Source organism: Epinephelus fuscoguttatus, linkage group LG8 (assembly GCF_011397635.1).
Source record: "Epinephelus fuscoguttatus linkage group LG8, E.fuscoguttatus.final_Chr_v1".
NCBI lineage: Eukaryota > Metazoa > Chordata > Actinopteri > Perciformes > Serranidae > Epinephelus > Epinephelus fuscoguttatus.
The window spans coordinates 9,259,858-9,278,586 of record NC_064759.1 but is presented as its reverse complement, the minus strand read 5'-3'; the positions used below and the strand labels follow the sequence as shown (position 1 = coordinate 9,278,586).

The 18,729-nt window shown below is 40.7% G+C and overlaps 1 protein-coding gene across 1 annotated transcript in view; it reads left to right on the top strand.

The window, feature by feature from the left end:
• The window catches only part of ntrk1 (neurotrophic tyrosine kinase, receptor, type 1), a 56,436-nt gene that overhangs the window by 22,708 nt on the left and 14,999 nt on the right, over positions 1–18,729 (top strand). Inside the window, exons 7-13 of the mRNA XM_049582917.1 lie at positions 6,329–6,467; positions 11,313–11,645; positions 14,039–14,056; positions 14,161–14,219; positions 14,311–14,413; positions 16,901–17,056; positions 17,364–17,494. Coding sequence (XP_049438874.1) covers positions 6,329–6,467; positions 11,313–11,645; positions 14,039–14,056; positions 14,161–14,219; positions 14,311–14,413; positions 16,901–17,056; positions 17,364–17,494 — 939 coding nt within the window. The remainder of the gene's footprint in view (positions 1–6,328; positions 6,468–11,312; positions 11,646–14,038; positions 14,057–14,160; positions 14,220–14,310; positions 14,414–16,900; positions 17,057–17,363; positions 17,495–18,729) is intronic.

The window sequence follows — 18,729 nt, the reverse complement described above, 5'->3', positions numbered from 1 at the left end:
CTGTTTGAATAGTTTTTCCTGAAACGAATCAGGAGTCGAAAAAAAGAGGACGCTCAAAAGTCTTTGAGGCAAATTTGGGGTTTATAATATCGAGCCATATAAAAGGGGCATAATGGTACATGAATGTAACGGTTTGGTTGCAGAGGGTGTGAGGCCCTGTAGTGGGGCCTTATGCAACCAAAGAGCTGTACGGAGATGCAAGACAGTGAGAACTTACGGAGATGGCAGAGCAGAATGGAGAGAAATGCAGATTACAATAGAGTGCCCCAGAGATGGTGTTTTTCTGTAGGCCAACGCGGATGTTAGCATCGCACTGGCTCCCTCATTGAGCCTATGGGATTTCTCCATTGGATTTTGGATTACTGCAGAAAATAAGCTCTGTGACAAACAAATGTTAATGATAGCTGCAAGTTTTGTTCAGCAAGCCCCATAAAGGCTGAATCCTTTGCATAGCCTATAAAATAATGGACATAGCTACTGTGATATCACCCATTGGTTTATTGACTCCCATTTTGAAGTCTCAAGTTCGGCATTTCAGCCATCTTGGTTTTTTAAGAGTCTGAAGTGACCGTATCAGAAAGAGAGGGTGAACCTGTAGTGGAGCAAGGGGTAGGCCTGTCACAATAACAGATCTTGCTGGGCGATTAATTGCGTCAAGATTTATTGCAATAAACGATAATATTGCGTAATATTGTGCTTTTAAGACCATTTTTATTATTTTGTAATTTTGCTGTTTTTAGACCATTTTTTAAACATATATAATAATAAAGGCATATTGATGCAAGTACACGCTTTAAAGAGAAGTAAACATGTATTTAATAAGAATATTTAGGCATGCAAAAAAGAAAATTTAAATATCCGAAATAACACATAAAATATTAAAATAAATAAATAAAGACCTTATAAATACAAAGAAAAAAAAAATAGACTGTCAGTCTCTCACTCTCAGGTGTGCAGTTAAGTTGGTCGTAGTCACTCTTGTCGTCCAGTCTCTTTGGTGGAGAGAGACAAGGAAAACAAACACGCATGAATATGGCAATTAATCATGGCCAGAAAAGTTACAATCTCCCTTTAAATTTACCGTGCAATTAACCAACTTATTGCATATCGTGACAGGCCTAGCGAGGGGTGGATCTGATTGAGAAGCCGAGGACACTATCAGCAGACAGCCTGTTAATCAAAGTAGCCCACCCTTCATACTATCTAACTTAATGCTTTAATTAAATGTAAACGTGTGAGTAATTAAAAATTTCACCCCACTGTAGTTGTCATGAAGGTCAAAATTAGCTACAGAGACCAAAACTGTTTTTGGTGCCACTCTGTAAACATTTTTACTTTGCTGTAAATTGGGCATTTTAACATAGGTGTCTGTGGGAACTGACTGGCTTCTGGAGCCAGCCTCAAGTGGTCACTCAAAGAACGGCACCTGTGTGTTGGCTTCATTTATCAGGTGCGGGGGTTGCCGCTTGGTCCTTTGAAGGGGCCCGGGTTCAATTCAAACCAGTGGCCCTTTGCTGCATGTCTCCCCTCTTTTCCTTTCACTGTTCAGCTTCACAATAATTAAAAGACAAAAAAAGCTTTAAAAATAATGTTTGAAAATGAAAGAAAAAGGACATATTGTGCAGCCCTACAATAAGGCGCTCTTGAGCACCATGGACAATGCCATGGATTTATCATTAAATGGTGACCTGCTGATATTCAAGCAGTACAATTGCTGATAGGCTATTTCAAAACCATGGCCCACACCATGGACCATTTACCAATACTTTGCTTCAACTTCACTCAGAGAAAGGATAAAAATGTAAGGCAGACTAAACTACCAGCACAGTTAAGCAACTTTAGAAATAAATACACTGTTTGACATTCAGTGATAATGAATGCCCATACAGCACATAGCCATATACTGTAGCTCCGTGGTTCCCAAACTCTCATGCCAAGCTCCCTTGAATTGATACAGATTAGGTCATGGACAACCATTTAAAAAGATTTTGCTTCAGGGACCTCCATCTGAAAAGATTTTTTATGTTAGATATTATTCGGACCAGAATTCTGTAGCTAGTTGTCATGTATAGTTGAGAAGATAATTGTAAATGAAATAAATAATGATTAGAATGGTCATTTTTGTGACTCTTACTCACACTGGGCTCACTTCTACAGTCAGTCAAATATGAAAATAAAATATTCCCAATTTTTCTGGGGACCTCCTGGAGCTCCCTCAAAGGATTTCACCAGTCGCCTGGTTGAGAACCACTGCTGTAGCCTCCACAGTCAAACCATACACTCAACAGCCACTTTATTAGGTACACCTTGCTGATACCAGGTCGGACCTTTTTTGCTTTCAGATCTGCCTTAATGTTTTGTGGCATAAATTCAACAAGGTGCTGGAAACATTCTGTAGAGATTTTGGTCGATATTGACATGATGACATCACACAGTTGCTGCAGATTTGTTGGCTGCACATCCATGATGAGAATCTCCCGTTCCACCACATCCCAAAGGTGCTCTATTGGACTGAGATCTGGTGACTGTGGAGGCCATTGGAGTACAGTGAACTCATTGTCATATTCAAGAAACCAGTTTGAGATGATTTGAGCTTTGTGACATGGTGCGTTATCCTGCTGGAAGTAGCCATCAGAAGATGGGTACACTGTGGTCATAAAGGGATGGACACGGTCAGCAACAATACTCAGGTAGGCTGTGGTGTTTAAACCATGCTCAGTTGGTACTAAGAAAATCTCCCCCACACCATTACACCACCACTACCAGCCTGAACCGTTGATACAAGGCAGGATGGATCTATGCTTTCATGTTGTTTACACCAAATTCTGACCCTACCATCTGAATGTGGCAGCAGAAATCCAGACTCATCAAACCAGGCAACGTTTTTCCAATCTTCTATTGTCCAGTTTTGGTGAGCCTGTGTGAACTGTAGCCTCAGTTTCCTGTTGTTAGCTGACAGGAGTGGCACCTGGTGTGGTCTTCTGCTGCTGTAGCCCATCTGCTTCAAGGTTGGACAAGGTGTTGTTGGTTCAGAGATGGTCTTCTCCACACCTTGGTTGGAACCAGTGGGTATTTGACTTCCTGTTGCCTTTCTATCATCTTGAACCAGTCTGACCATTATCCTCTGACCTCTGGCATCAATAAGGCATTTTAGCTCACTGGTTAGTATCTCTTTTTGGGACCATCCTCTGTAAACCCTAGAGATGGTTGTGCATGAAAATCTGAAATACAGCCCATCTGGCACCAACAACCATGCCATGTTCAAAGTCACTTAAATCACCTTTCTTCCCTATTCTGATGCTCAGTTTGAACCTCAGCAGGTCCTCTTCACCATGTCTACATTACTAAATGCAACAAGTTGCTGCCATGTGATTGGCTGAGTAGCTGTTTGTGTTGAGGAGCAGTTGAACAGGTGTACCTAATAAAGTGGCCGGTCAGTGTCTATTATAAACCCACACAAGACAACGACAACCAAGTGTGCAAGCACGGTCTGCGACACAAACAACAACAAACAGCATCTATGTCAAGAAGAAATAAATAATATGGAACTTACCAGTGACGTTTCCAACCAACGGCTGTCAGTTAAACGTTGCATCCATCAGAGAATCCATTGTAACGTTAGCCGACATGAAACACCCAACATCCAAAAACTCCAACGCGTTCGAATACGTCAAAATCCAACGTATTCCCGAAGTACAATGACGTGACAAGATTCTTCCTCTAGTCTTCCTCCTTATTTACTGCGTCCGACTCGTACTTTCTCCACACGTTAGCTAATTCAGACAGAAAACTGTTAAACTTAGCTAGCAACTCAGAAGGAAAAAGCGCACGCGCCTGCCTGCACTTGAAAGTCCGGTCATGCGCTGCATTCATGTGGCGTCGGAAAAATCGGAAAAATGAAATTCCCACTGAAGTGCCAGGGACAACAACTCCTAAAGTCTGCCTTTTTTTTTTTTTTTTTTTTTTAGCTGTATTTAAAAAAAGTGCAGAGTCAGATATCATAGACCATATATTTTGAAAAAGACAAATTAAATACTTTTTTGAAGAAGGAAAGACACGAGAATTTTGGTACAGGAGTTGCAAAGGTCACTTAATACTGGCAACGCAGAAAACATGCTGTGCATTCCAAAACCCATGCTGTGTCTCAAATCACATACTTCCATTACACTTCCATGTAGTATACTATATGCACTATGTACATATTAGGGTAGTGCACAAATTTCGACAGGGTAGTGTTGTCTCAAATCAAACACAGCCGTTGTGCACTTACTGTAAATGATGACCGCAAATTAGCTACTTAGCAAACTAGCATTAGCTTCTGCATTATCGTAAATTAACCCAATAAACATACTGCTGGCTTATACCCGACAACAGTATAGTGGTGCTTTGTGCAAAAACACATGTATTTGTACAATGCAGTGACGTTCACGATCACTCAGCTGCCATTTCCAGTTTGAAAAGTGGTCCCTCCCCTTCTGCCACGAAGCCAAGATGGCGACCATCGAGGGTGGGAAATGTCCATCGTTCCACACTCAACTTCTTGACCGTTTTGAGTGCACCATCTGGGTACTCATAGTGCACTGCATTTTTCCATACTTCTCAGTGTGAACGCACTTATGCACTCAAAATATTAAGTGTAAGTACAGAATTATGTGATTTGAGACACAGCTTATGTTTTCAGTAGGAATGTTTTGGGCTGAGTGCCACAGAGTCAGGAAGGCAGAAACTACTAAGACACAGGCTAACACACCCTGGTTGTGATGTTGTGTGTTCATTCAAAGCAGAGGATCGCACTCAGAAATGTAACATTAAAAAAAAAAACATGCTTAAGACCCATCACTCAAATATCTTTAGTCTATATGGGAGATTGATTTGGGGGTGGCTGTGATGGTGGAGCACTGGGGAAGAGCCCTTGAGGGGGTCCACACGGCCTAGATCTGTGCCCAGCACAGCCTCATTCAATTTAAGGGACAGTCAAACTCTCTAAAATGTTCCCAGATGTTGAATCCACTTGTGACAGGTGCAGACTTTCTCCTGCATCCTCAGCACACTCATTCTGGCTGTGTCCTAATTTGTTCGCTTATTGGAGTTCGATCTTCAAAACACTATCAGATAGCTTCCACAGGTTTTTTTCTTAGCACTGAAAGTAAAACAAGATTTATCTCTAAAATAAGCTTCACTTTAAACTTCCTAACTACAGTAACAATATGTACATCAAATGAAAGCTTGTCATCTATCCATATACACAAGTACTTGTATGAGGACACTCTTTCAATGGATTTATTGTCAGAAATTAAAATAAAATCATCAAGCAACTGTGAGCTTGAAAATATGTTAATGCTTGATCATCTGTCTGGCAATGCACAAAACGTTTCTGCCCATCTGTCCTTTGCTAGTATGACTTTTCCATTTCCAGACACCCAAACATGTTAAGTGGATTGCCAGACAAAAGATCATGGAAACTTAATCAATGTTCCATCTCTGAATGCAATCCTCTCTTCTTTAAATGTATACTTGCATGGAGGATAATGCACCACTTGGTCAGAGCTCAGTGGCAACCCTACAGATAGTACCGGTAATGTGTTGCACATCTAATCTAACTGCTGATTTGTGGACAATAAGAAAAATATAGAATATCACCAGATGTCTTTATCCCAGCGTCAACTTTTGTAGTCAAAAATGTTGTAGCAAGGCTGATGAGATCAAAAATATTAGTCCAATTCTTCCTTCCCTCCACTCGCTTCCTGTGAATTATTTAATTATTGTTCTAGAAGCATTAAGTGGTCTTGCTCCTACATTTACCCCTGAACTCCACAGCCAGAGACCTGAGGTCTTTCCTTTGTCTCTAGATTCAGGACTTTATCTTTTGGCGATAGCTTCTGCTCAGTAGCCTCCCCCCAAAAGTACGTAATTCCTTCCCCTCTTCCATTTGATCTCACTTTATTGATGCTTTCAAGCTTCGGCTCAAAAATGCACTCTCTTTCACCGGCTCTTAACTGTCTGACTGTGTGTGTGTGTGTGTGTGTGTGTTTGTGTGTTTGTCCGAGGCCACTTGTCTGTGTGTAGGTTTTCTAAAAGTTGTGATTTTAATTTTATTTCACTCTTTGCTTTATTTTCTGCTCTTCTCACCGTGCTGTAAAGCTCTTTAGATAAACTGAAGCTTAAAGCTGTATAAATAAAGTTCATGTGTAATCTATTGATCCACAGTGTAGTAAATTGGATCCCATTTCATCCCTCTAATCTATATACCTCTAAGTGATCCATATGTAGTTGTGACCCGGCTGCATTAACCTCCTCTGCTCTTGTCTGCGCCGTCGGCTGCTGACAGAAGAGAATCTGGGGCTCCACATTAGAGCTGGTCCTTTTCCTCACCAACGTTTCCTCCAGCGACAACCTGCACAACCTCACCTGCGAGGCTGAGAACCAAGCTGGGCCCGGGGAGGAGATGGTGCAATTGGACATTGAGTGTAAGTGCCTGGAAAATGAAAACCACACTCTTGAAAGCTCGCGGGCTCAATACAAGTCATTGGGGCTTAATGGAGGTTAGGGCGAGAGCACACTGGGGCCATTTTTCTAGTGCAGGCAGGGTGGACAGCCAGAGAAAAGAAAAATGCACTGCACTGATTTCTTCTAAATGCCCCCTCTACAAATACGAGCATGTACCCACCATGCTTCTAATGGAGCTCTCTGTCATCTGCCACTCACTCTGGCAACTGGGGAGAAGTGTTAAAATAATATGAGTGAAGTGCTGCAGGTATGGCTGGTCATTTAATGCAGGGATACAATAAGAGGACAAAAGAAAGTGAACTTGCCTCTCTTCGCTCTTAAAGAACTCCTTCACCTTGTGTACACTGTACTTCTAAATTACAGAAGCAGCTTGACCCAGGAGGTTTGCTGTTGTTTCCTCCTTCCAGATGCATTAGTGCATCTGGAAGTTGAGGAACACCGAGGAATGACAGCACCCAGCGGTCCCACACAAAACAAGAGTCAGATGCATTAGTGATACATTACTGAGAAAAAATACTGGCCAAACAATATCATATATCACCAACTCAGTGACACTCATTAGAAAACAAAGCCAAAAAAGAGCGGGGGCGCCAATCAGCTGAGGCCAAATGCACGAGCATCAAGGGACAGATAATGAACGTCAGGAAAATGGGGCTGATAACCCGTGCTAAGATCTGATTTGAGCCTGTGCTAATGGACTTTTCCCTCCTACTCCGGAAAACCGCTTCATCCGCAGTGATTGGCAGTCTGTAAATGCGTTAGTGCAGCTAATCTATCAACATCAGCCCCCCTGGTGGACGGACACTCGTTAACCGCTAGCCCTTTAATTACTCTTAATTATCTCCCAGAACAGTGGGTGTTTACTGCTGAGTGGCTCTCTGTGCCATTGATTCATGGTGCTCTGGCTTCTCTTTCATAAAACAGCTTTTCTGAATCATGTTTTTGCTATGTCATTTTTCACCTTTAAAGTGTGAATTCAGAGCGTAACTTTTACTAATACCCACCATCACATAAGTTAATATTTTGAATGCAAAGGTTCCACTTCACCATAAATCTGCCTGGACTGATGCCGGGAATCATTTTGTGTATTTGCCACATTTTCTCAAAATGTTCATTGTCTAATTCTTCAGTCAGAACTGAGCTGGCTCATTAAAGATAATTCCAGGCCTCCTTTTAACCCCTGCCGTGAAATAGCGCGTGTGAGTTTAGTAGGGGTCGCTAATGGATGATTAGTTTAATGTGAATAACAGCGCTAATTTTCACTCACTGCAACGGACTTCTGTGAGCTCTGGATAAAAAGACAAATGCCTCAGTATCCCCCTTAGCGCAGCACTTTGTGAGGCTGGGTCATGGGTTAAGAGCAGCAGACTTGTCAGTGCAGTATGAGGGGTCTCTGCTCTTGAGAGTCGTGTTCGATCTAAATGAGACCATTTCCTGTAACTTCACGTCCAGAGGAGCTTCCAGGTAGCTTTTGTGGTCGGGGGCACGACGACGACCAGGATTCATTATTCATAGCAGGTCAGAACAGGTTTGCAGTACAGATGGAGAACATTGATTCATGGAAACTCAGAGGGGAACCTGCAGGGTGTGTCCTCACCAAATGTTGACTTTAAGTTACACTTGATCAAGGTGCACATTCAGCAGTAGCATACATGCATTTAAAAAAGCATTTCTGTAATAATTAGACTCACAGGCGATTACCAGTAGTGAAAAGTAAGGACTGTTCTTTATTTTTCAGGAGGGTGTGACTATTTATTTACCCTCCCTAAAGCTACAAATATTTTTCCTTGACTCTCTCTGAGCCACTAGGGGAAAATGCGTGACAAATAGGCCCTCGCCAATTCTTTTTTTAAAAAATTCACACCAAATGTAGGCGCTGGGGCCACTGCAATGAGCAAACAGCACAGAGGGAGCATAACCATCAAAATAAACAGCTAATTTCTTAAGCGAAATGCAAATCCTTCTCACAAGTCATATCACCATCATCGCACAAGCTGTGTTCACTTTAGCAGAATGTGGGTGCCTGACAGCCACCCGAAACCAACCAAATTTAATAAGCCTACACATCACACTCCACAGACACTCCCTCATGTGTGCACCACAGCGGCACACAGCTGGCATTTGCAACATGTGCATATAATGACCTTTTTAACAACTAAACAGCAGTGACAGCAGCACCCAGAATAATATCAGTATCCTGGCATGGTGGGCGTCGTTAGATTTTAAAAACGTCTTCTTTGAAGTTTGAAAGTTAAAAGTTGAAATGAAACCAGAGTTGAAAAAAGCCTATTGTCATTCATACAAGAGTACAGAATGTTTTTACAGAATATGTTTAATACAACTGGTTTATTTTTGACATTTTAAAGAGACGTAGAATAAAGTGATTTTAATAAGATATTACTATTTGAAGCTCAGATTTGGTTATGTTACCAGACAGAAGCCTTTGTTGAGCATAATAATTAAATGATAATTGCTGTTTTTATAGTTTCTGTGTTATGATAAATGGAGTGTTGTTGGTGATTTTTAGAGAAAACTTCCCTTTCAAACCCATTGCAACCATTTAAAGTTACATGTCCCTTCCCTAAGCTTAAATAAAAACCCTACGCCCCTCCTGAAACAACTGACGAACGATGTGAGAGTGGTCTCAAACGCACCACTCTGGAGACAGTTCGGGTAAAATAACAGTCTTTACTGGTCAAAAAGTAGGTTTGGTACAGAGAGGGACTATCAGTGGAGGCAAACAAATCCAATAGGGATGAGGCAGAGTCAGAGTCAGAGGCTAAATCCAAAAAAAAAAAACAAGAAAAGGACAGAGGGAAACAAAAGGCTGGAACACTAGACACACAAGGAGCTAAGACGAACTGGCACTGAGAGAAAACAAGACACATTAAATACTCTGGTGACACAGGTAAGGCTAATCAGGGCGGGACAGACAATCAGACGCAGGTGAAGTCTTGAAAACGGAGGGAAAACACACAGGGGCAGGAAGTGAAGTGATCCGAAACGAGAGGAGATGTGAGTTTCAAAGTAAAACCTGAAACAACATGAATGAATGAAATAAAAAATATAACTGAAGAAACTGGAGCTGTGACACCTCCTAAGTGCTCAACAAATTATTTGACATGCCTCCCCCTATTATTCACCACCCTCCCCCCTTCATCAGAGGGAAATATTGTACTTTTTTCTCCACTACATTTTTTGACAGTTATAGATTACTGTTAAGATTTTACATTCAAAACATATGATTAATTAACATTACTGATCAATCAGCAGATTATTTTCTCAGGTAAATGATTAATCATTTTGTCTATGTAATGTCAAAAATTAGTGGGAAAAAATGACAGTTTCCTGGGGGCCCAAGGCATTGTGCTCAAACATCTACTTTTTGTCCTACCAACCCCAAAACCCAAATTAATTTAATCTAAAATTCTATCTATCTATCTATCTATCTATCTATCTATCTATCTATCTATCTATCTATATATAGATATATATAAAAGAGAGAAGCAGCAAACACCTGAAACAGTTAATCAACAATTAAAATAGTTGCAGATTAATTTGAGGTGTTGTTCCCTTTGCAAAGGGCTGGGCTAGCTGTATCCACCCGTTTCTAGTCTTTATGCTAAGCTAAACTGACTGCTGACTGTAGCTTCAGATTCACCATGCAGACATGAGAGTGTAGAAATGAACTTTTCCTTTACTGTCCTGGTTGATATTCCACTTTAAAGATACCAAGATGCAGTTTAACAGCTTGTAATTTAGCATTTGTTGCAAAGGAAAAAGTTTATTTTTGAATTTAAAATGTATTAAACCAGGAAAAGGCTCACTGAGGTTGCAGCAGCATGTCAAACAAAGTTGCAGACAAACAGCATGTAACGGTTACTGACATAAAAGAAAATAGATAAAAAATCAGAAATCACAGCATACCAACAAATCAGGTCAACATATCCTGGATCAGAACGAGGCAGATGTTTAGTCAGAGCATCTACAGCTTGATGCATCTTCCTCCAACTCTTTAAATCTGCTTTTGAAAACATTTAAGGAGACCAGCTACCCAAGACCCAAATCAGTCTGTAGCAGATTACACGCTGCAGGGGCAGCATACTTAAATCCCATTTTAAGATGAACTTTGGGAACAGAGAAGGTCTTGTAAATATGTCACAGTGTAGATGGTAACTTCCATTATTTTTCAGACGAATAAAGTTACATGGATTACAAAGAAACAAGTTAATAATAGCCTTATAAATAAAGACATGACGTTGATTAAGTGTAGGGATGGACAGACTTGAAAAGTTTATTGTACAGTATCAAAAGCCTAACCCTAACCTGGCAGCATCAGGGGGAAACGCAGCAGGACAAGGACGAAAGTTAAGGTGGCGAAAGTCCAAGTGAGGCGAGCGGGAGGGGTTTTGGATGGGTCCAACACTGACTTTCACCCAAGAGAGCGGTGTTCACGTCCCGTAAGATTCTAAAGCCAAATCCTGTTCTTCTTTTTTCTTAAACCTAACCATGTGCTTTTGTTGCCTAAACCCAACCCAACGTCAACAACCAGCACACCCAGGGTACCTTGAACGTTGTACGTGAACGTGGAAAGTCCATGAACAAACGTCAATACGTGACGAGGTCGGAGTGAGAATGTGCTGGTTTCAACAAGTTGTAAATAAGAGTGGTCCTAAGAACAAACCCTGGGGCCCACCATTTATTATTATTATTATTATTATTTATTATTACCTTTATTTTATTATTACCTTTCTACTTTCTTCTGTAACCACCTCTGAACTCCCAAATCTGTCATCTCCCAACAGTCCCAGTCAAAATTCTCTTCCTGAGGGACGCCGTGCAGCAGCACCACTGGTGTTTCCCCTTTGCTGTGGATGGAAACCCTGAACCAAACATCACCTGGCAGTACAATGGCAACGAACTCATAGAGGGTGTCTACAGATATACGCAGCTCATCCCTGACTCGAGCGACGGATCAGTGAAACACGGATGTCTCTTCCTCAACAAGCCCACCCACATCGACAATGGCTACTACACTCTGATCGCACAGAACAGACTGGGAAGGGACGAGGCCACAGCCACTGGGAAGTTTATGGACAATCCCTTCGACCCGCTCGATCCTGAGGGGATAATTCCAGGTGAGTTCCTGAAACTGTTTTGGAGCTGCAGAATGTTTTTTCCAAGCAGCATGCTATAATGAGCAGAGGAGGCCATTAGGGCTGCTAAAAGAAGAATCTATCTGAATATCTTCTGATTTTGACACAGCTTGATCCAGCTTTGAAACAATGACTTAATTAATCTACACTTCACAATAAGGTCCCTGTAGTACTACGTCGTTACAAGTCTGCATCAAGGACTATATAGTATATAAATATACATGAGTGAAACCTTACGTGATGATTAGTTCTTAGAGATCTGTAAATCACATACTGACTACTTTCTTCATGAGTCATTCCTGATTAACTCTGAATCAGCCGGCAAGTGCCGCAAAACTAATAACCGCTCACAATTACCACTCACCATTGCGGTACTTCCAGTAAATATTAGTTTCTATTTTGTGCCTCCTATATTAATATTCATATCTGAATGTCATATTATTTTAGCATAGCTTAGCACAAAGACTGGAAGCAGGGGAAACAACTAGTCTGACTGTGTCCAACGTTAAAACATCCCCTCTAAAGCTCACTAAATGACACATTTGATCTGGTTTGTTTAACGTTTATGAAAACAGAAATGTTATTGTTTTACAGGGAGATATTAATTCATTACTTAAATATTAGTTTCTATTTTGTGCCCCCTCAAGCAATGTGGGCCATCATATTATATCATAACATACCATAACCCGTTCAGATCCCCCAACCATTCCAGTGGACATAACTTAAGTATCGTAATAAAAAAAACTTATGAGTACATTTCGAGTAGAAATCCACCGTTACAGTTTTTTTATTTGTAACATAATTGGGTTCTAAACAGGTTTACATTCACATCCACATGTCATATTCTGCTTTAAAGTCAGTTGAATCAATCAGTGTTTAGTATGATAGTTTAATAGTTTTTTTTTTAAATAGATTTAAACATTTTTAGATGTGAATATGGAGCTGTGAGGAACAGCTAGAACACGGCACACAAACTGCTTTCACCCAAGTGTATTAAGTATTTATATTTGCAAAACATTTTCTACATCTACAAAAGTAATATTTTACTCATAAACTGGGATGCAAAAAGTTAATCAGCTCCCAGGTCTGGCTCCATAGGTATTGCACAGACATGAGAGTGGACTACTGCCAAGTAATGTATTGTACATTAGTAGAGCAAGGCTTTACAAGGTGCATGATTGTTAACATAGAGGTTTGTTCTGTAGAAATTAAGAGGCAGTGGATGCCGGATAGTGTGAAAAGTGCTACTTCCGGTCAGAGGTGGGTAGTAACTAGTTACATTTACTCAGTTACATTTACTTGAGTAACTTTTTGGATAAATTGTACTTTTCAGAGTAGTTTTAATGCAAAATACTTTTTACTTTTACTTGAGTTATATTGTTTTAAAGCAACAATATTTGGCTACTCTACCCACCTCTGAGTACATAATTACATATACACAGTATATATAAGAATATATTGTGTTTCTTGTGCCTTGATTTGTTATGTTTGTAAAGATTTAATTTATTTTTGATTGATTGATTACGTTCATGTTCTTATTTTAAAAAGTAAATCAGACGTTACTCAACAGTTACTCAGTACTTGAGTAGTTTTTTCACCAAATACTCTTTTACTCTTACTCAAGTAATTATTTGGATGACTACTTTTTACTTTTACTTGAGTAATATTGTTCTAAAGTATCAGTACTCTTACTTGAGTACAATATTTGGCTACTCTACCCACCTCTGCTTTTGGTCAATCGGAGAGACTTATTTTCATAGTGAAAAGAATATTTATTAGCATGTGCACTTAAGAATGAAAAATGTGAAAAGTCTTTGGCGATTAGACCCCTTAGAACCCCCCAGGTCCAGATGCTGGTGGTGGTAGAGGTGGTGAAGATGAAATGAGGATGTGGAGAAGATGGAGAAGTGCTGATGATCTGAATGAGGAAAGGAATGAGTCTTTGTTGAGCTCATCCTGGACTCTGGACATGATGGGTGGAACTGAACGGGGTGGAGGAGGATGGGACAATTCTGCCTAAAATGACAGCTGACAGCAGCAGAGGAAAGAGCAGATTTATAATTTGGCAGTGGCATCCTGATTGGCTGATGGAGATCGCGGCGAAGTTTGATTGGATAACTAGGGGAGTGAACACCCATAGTCAGCTGATTAGAGGAAGCAGTGGGAGTGGGAGGGAGAGAATTGTGAATGGACCAACAGACTTGTGGTGTCCTCACAGTCATCATCAGATTAAAGTTTAGTATTGAAACAGGATGTGTGAAGGTTTGATATATTGCAGAATAGCCAGTGCACCCTTTGAATGCACAGGCTGCATCTTTGGTTCTCTGTAACATGTGTCCATAAATGTGTTTGTGTTCTTGCTTCCCTCCCACTAGTTCCTGATCCCAATCCAAGTAAGTCCTGGATTGATTTTTACTTTGCATGTTTCCTCAACACTGCATGGACTTTATGGGAAGTCTTTTTTAAGCCTTTAACAAATCTCACTTCTGCCTTTCAGTTCCTACAAACAAATCCGACATGGACGTCACAGAGAACCCAGAGAGTCCAGTGTTTGTGGTACGTCTGCCTGTCATCATTCAGTGCAAATATGTAATGAGTATCAATGATGTTGGTGAGTGTAACTGCAAACCTGTCTTTGTTTGAACAGGTGTCTGTGGCTGTGGGTCTTGCTGTGTTTGCCTGCACTTTTCTCCTCATCATGGTTTTGGTTATTAACAAGTGTGGCCAGCATTCCAAGTTTGGGATTCACCGTAAGTAAAAACACATTATTTATTTTACTGCATGCACAATATAGCTGTGAAAGAAGGAAAACAGTTTGATGATATGCTTATTCTGTCTCTTGCCTATCTCTCTGTAAAAAAATGCAACTTGTTGTTTTTATGCTAAGCTAAGCGGCTGTTTGCTCTGGCTTCAGATGTAGCAACAGACATGGGAGTGGTATCCATTTTGTCATCTTACTTGATTAGAAGAGAGAGAATTCTTGACATATGTGTAGTTTTTGGACAAGCCGGGGATCACGTAGGTTTACATTACCAAAGATTTATGACAGAATCACTCGACAACACTGACTCTGGTGTGCGCAAGGCGAGAGAGGAGAGGGAGAGACACTGCGCTGCTGCCGGAGGAGCCGCTGAATGAGTTCCCTCTGAGCGGTAAAATAGTCTGAGAAGTCCAGGGCTGTTCATAAACCATTCAGGACACCACAGTTTATTCCACACTACTGAAGCTGCTCCTCTTTTTGGAACCACTGCGGAATCAGTAATAATTTTGCTTTCAGCCATGCTTGTTGTTGCCGTGGGTAACAATATAACGTCAATATGTTAACAAGTCAAAATATCGCAAGTATCACGATATGAATTCATATGATATTTAAAATTATACCAGTATTATCGTGGACAAGATGATATGGCCAACCACCATCTACTGTAGGTAATACACTAAAAAACAATATATGGTGTCAGTGGATAATGTTTAAAATAAAGATGTTTTTTTTTCTTGCATAAAAAATGATGTCTGTTTTATTAAAGCGTTTTAGTCAGTGGACAGCTTATTTTAAGAAGTTGGTTAAAATCAAAAGCATTTTTGACACGTTTGAATAGTATGGAATTAAAATAAATAAATTGGAATATCTTAAATAGAATAATCTGACTTCTAAGTATCACCAAAACTTTGAGATAAATATTAAGTTGGCTCAGCTTAATTATTTTGAGGTTGAACCAAATTATTTTAGTTAGTTGAGATTGATAAGATTGGTTCAATAATGCCAAAGTTGGAACTGCGTAAAAAAGATGCATGCCAATTGTTATCTTGTGTTTTTTTAAGTGGATTCTTTTCCAGAGTGTGTGGACTAAGTACCTCACACAACCCACTTCAAAAGATCCAAACTATTGTGGCGTCGGTAGCGTAGTGGATAGTCGTGGATAGTCTCTCCCCATTTCACACACTGTCCTGTCAATTAGAGGCAAAAAGCCCATAAAAATAATCTTTAAAAGAAGATCCGGACTATCCCTTTAACGCACAGACATGAGAGTGCAATGCTAAACTGAGCACTCTTGTAATCAGCTCTGTGACTACAATAAAAAAAAATCTTTGGCAAATCAAACTGCACTGGGAACCGCTGAAAGTTTTACCCATCAAGGCATCAAGACTTCTTTCAAACAACAGGTCCGGCGTCAAAATTACTTTTTGTGAAAGTCATTATCGCAGAGAGCGCCCGATGACGTGGCTTTCCGTATCACTCATATAATCAAGCTTCCATATCTCTCTATGATATTTCCATGCTGTATTAGTGCGATCAAAAGGAACCTAACCCAGTAGATGACATCGTCTCAGCCCAGAACCACAATCCGAAGACGTATATGCAAACTTGAATGAGCCATAATCAAAGGTTCTGCCAAATTATTGTTTCAAACCGCAGATGGTTCTGTCAGGCTCTCAGAAGGTACTGCTCAGGAGAGACTGACTAATATAGGATTTCCACTGAGCTGTAACTTTGCACACAGGCAGCCGCTGTGTCGGCCAGGCTAAAGTGCCTTAATTACTGCATGAGAATGGCGGCAGAAACCTCCCTTGGCCACTGCCACGTGGTGAGGGCCATTAAAGAAGATGGATGGATGGATGGATGGATGGATGGATGGATGGAGGAACAGCTAGACGTGATATAGCTCCACTCGGACCCCACCCCCCAACACACACACACACACACACACACACACACACACACACACACACACACATCTACCCTTCTCACTCTCAAAGTGCCTGAGTGGGCCTGATTGCCTAAGTGGACCCTGCTCCCTCTTTCCTTCCCTCCATCGCTCCTGTGCTCTCTCTTTGTTGTTCCATTTTCTGCCGTGTTGGACTCTAGGGGTTCTGTGGTTTGCCTTGCTGAGTGGGGTTTTACAATTTGGACCCCACTTGTTTGGCTTTTAATACGTGCTGTAGTCAGGGGTTGCTAACCATTCGTGCTTCCTTCCCATTTTTTCTCCAGTTCAATGTGTCCTGATTGCCGCATGGTTGATGATGGTGATTATTAGAGCCTTGTCATCATCATCTGTCGCCATGGCACCAACAAACGTGTAGCCAAGTTGGCAGCGGAGAATGCTGATTCCACGAACGGGAAAAAATGAGTTCTGAATTTTCTTTTGATGGCCGCTGCAATCACAAGTGGTTGGAGGCTGATTAGGTGTTACACATCGCTCAGTTTTGCTTGTTTGTATCCCTCCCCGTTTCATTAGGCTCATCAGTTTTGGGCACGGAGGATGACCTCGCCGTGTCACTTCGTTTTATGAACTTTGGGACCAGCCCGCCTTCCTCAGATGAAGACTCTGGTTTATCCAGCTTTGTAGAGAATCCACAGTACTTCTGCGGCATCATCAAGGAGAAAGACATGTGTGAGTGTTGATGCTGAACTCGTTTCCACTCCGATAACGGTTGTGATTGAATCCACACTCGTGCTCATTCCCCAAGATTTAATGACATTTTGGTGTCTGGATTGTCTGTGTTATTATTCACACTTTATCATGTCAGGTGTTTTGGTCACTGTCTGTCTTTTCTTTAATGTCTGTAATATTTGTTTTTTGTCTGCTGATTACAAGAGGCACAAAGTGGTGAAATCTTATGCAAATACAATAAACTTTTGGTGCAAGCACGACATAATTTCACCCAGATTTTCAAACCTTTTCTGTGTTTCATGATCAGGTGTCCAGCATATTAAACGGCAGGACATTGTGTTAAAATGGGAGCTGGGCGAAGGAGCGTTTGGCAAGGTTTACCTGGCAGAGTGTGCCAACCTGAGTCCTGACAGCGACAAGATGCTGGTCGCAATCAAGGTAAGTGAACTGACACAGAAACACAGCTCTTTTACTACTGATCAGGAGTGGGGGGACAAATCGATACATAATCGTATGACAATATATTTGTGTGGCAATAATGCATCAATACAGGAACGCTAAATGTCTTTTTAATTCTATAAATGATTACTATTGCAAATACAATCACGTTTCCCTGCTTCCCTTCACTGGTTCCTGTACAGCAGGGTCGGTCTTTGCTTCACTGTTATAATCATTACAAAGCAAAAGCAGCATGTGTATACATTCAGTAGGCTGTATCTTCAGTAGCTAGCTAGCTAACCCTGCACTTTTCAGGGTCTGGTTTTGGTTTTGGAACAGGGAAGAAACGTATATCTTTTTCCAACCTCTCCAGGTAACGAGTATCATTAATACACGACGTGCCCCAGGCACAACATTTAGCTCCAAATCCACAAAACCAGCCTGAAAATGAAGGAAATCTGAAACGACTGCGTTAGAGTCAATGGAGCACAACTGTGTTATTGTCAGACCCTGGTCTGAGTAGGACCCATGCTACGTTATGATTGGCCAGTCTGCATCTGGGGGGCGAAACTTAGTGAAGAGTCAGTCAGAAAGGCTGCACTTACTTGACTAATACACTGACAAGAGTAAAGAAAGAAGTAGACATGTAAAAAGGCAAATTTTGGTGTTGGATTGGTCACAAAACACAGGACTTTCCCTCAAGAGACCAGTGTGAGGAAGTGTGTGAAACCAAGTGAATTCTGAGTCATTTCAAGGTACATCTTCACCACTTTTCTTGAAGGGTCAGTTTGCAGTTGAAAAACAGTAATAAATCCCAATTTATTGCAATATATGTTATCGCAATACTCAGCATATTGCAAAATGTTTAAAACCTTAATAATATTGCATCTTTATTCAAGTATCTTGATATTATCATATCATAGGGCCTCTGGTGATTCCCACCCCTACCAATAATGTGGTTTTACTCCCTCTAAACATAAAACAAAAGAGAAAAGCAGTAACTGTATTTTTTCTTTGGATTTTAAAATTGCTATATTTAAGTAGTTCAGCTTATTGCATGACATCCGCCATCGCTCTCCTCTCTTCCACTCAGCTCTCTACTGTCCACTGTCTAACAAAGGCAAAAACACCCAAGAAATAAATATCAAAAAACAAAGCTAAAAGAATAATTCATCAGCGACCATTTGTATATCAATTACTCACTTTGTTTTACTTTGAATTCGTGAGGGAAACTT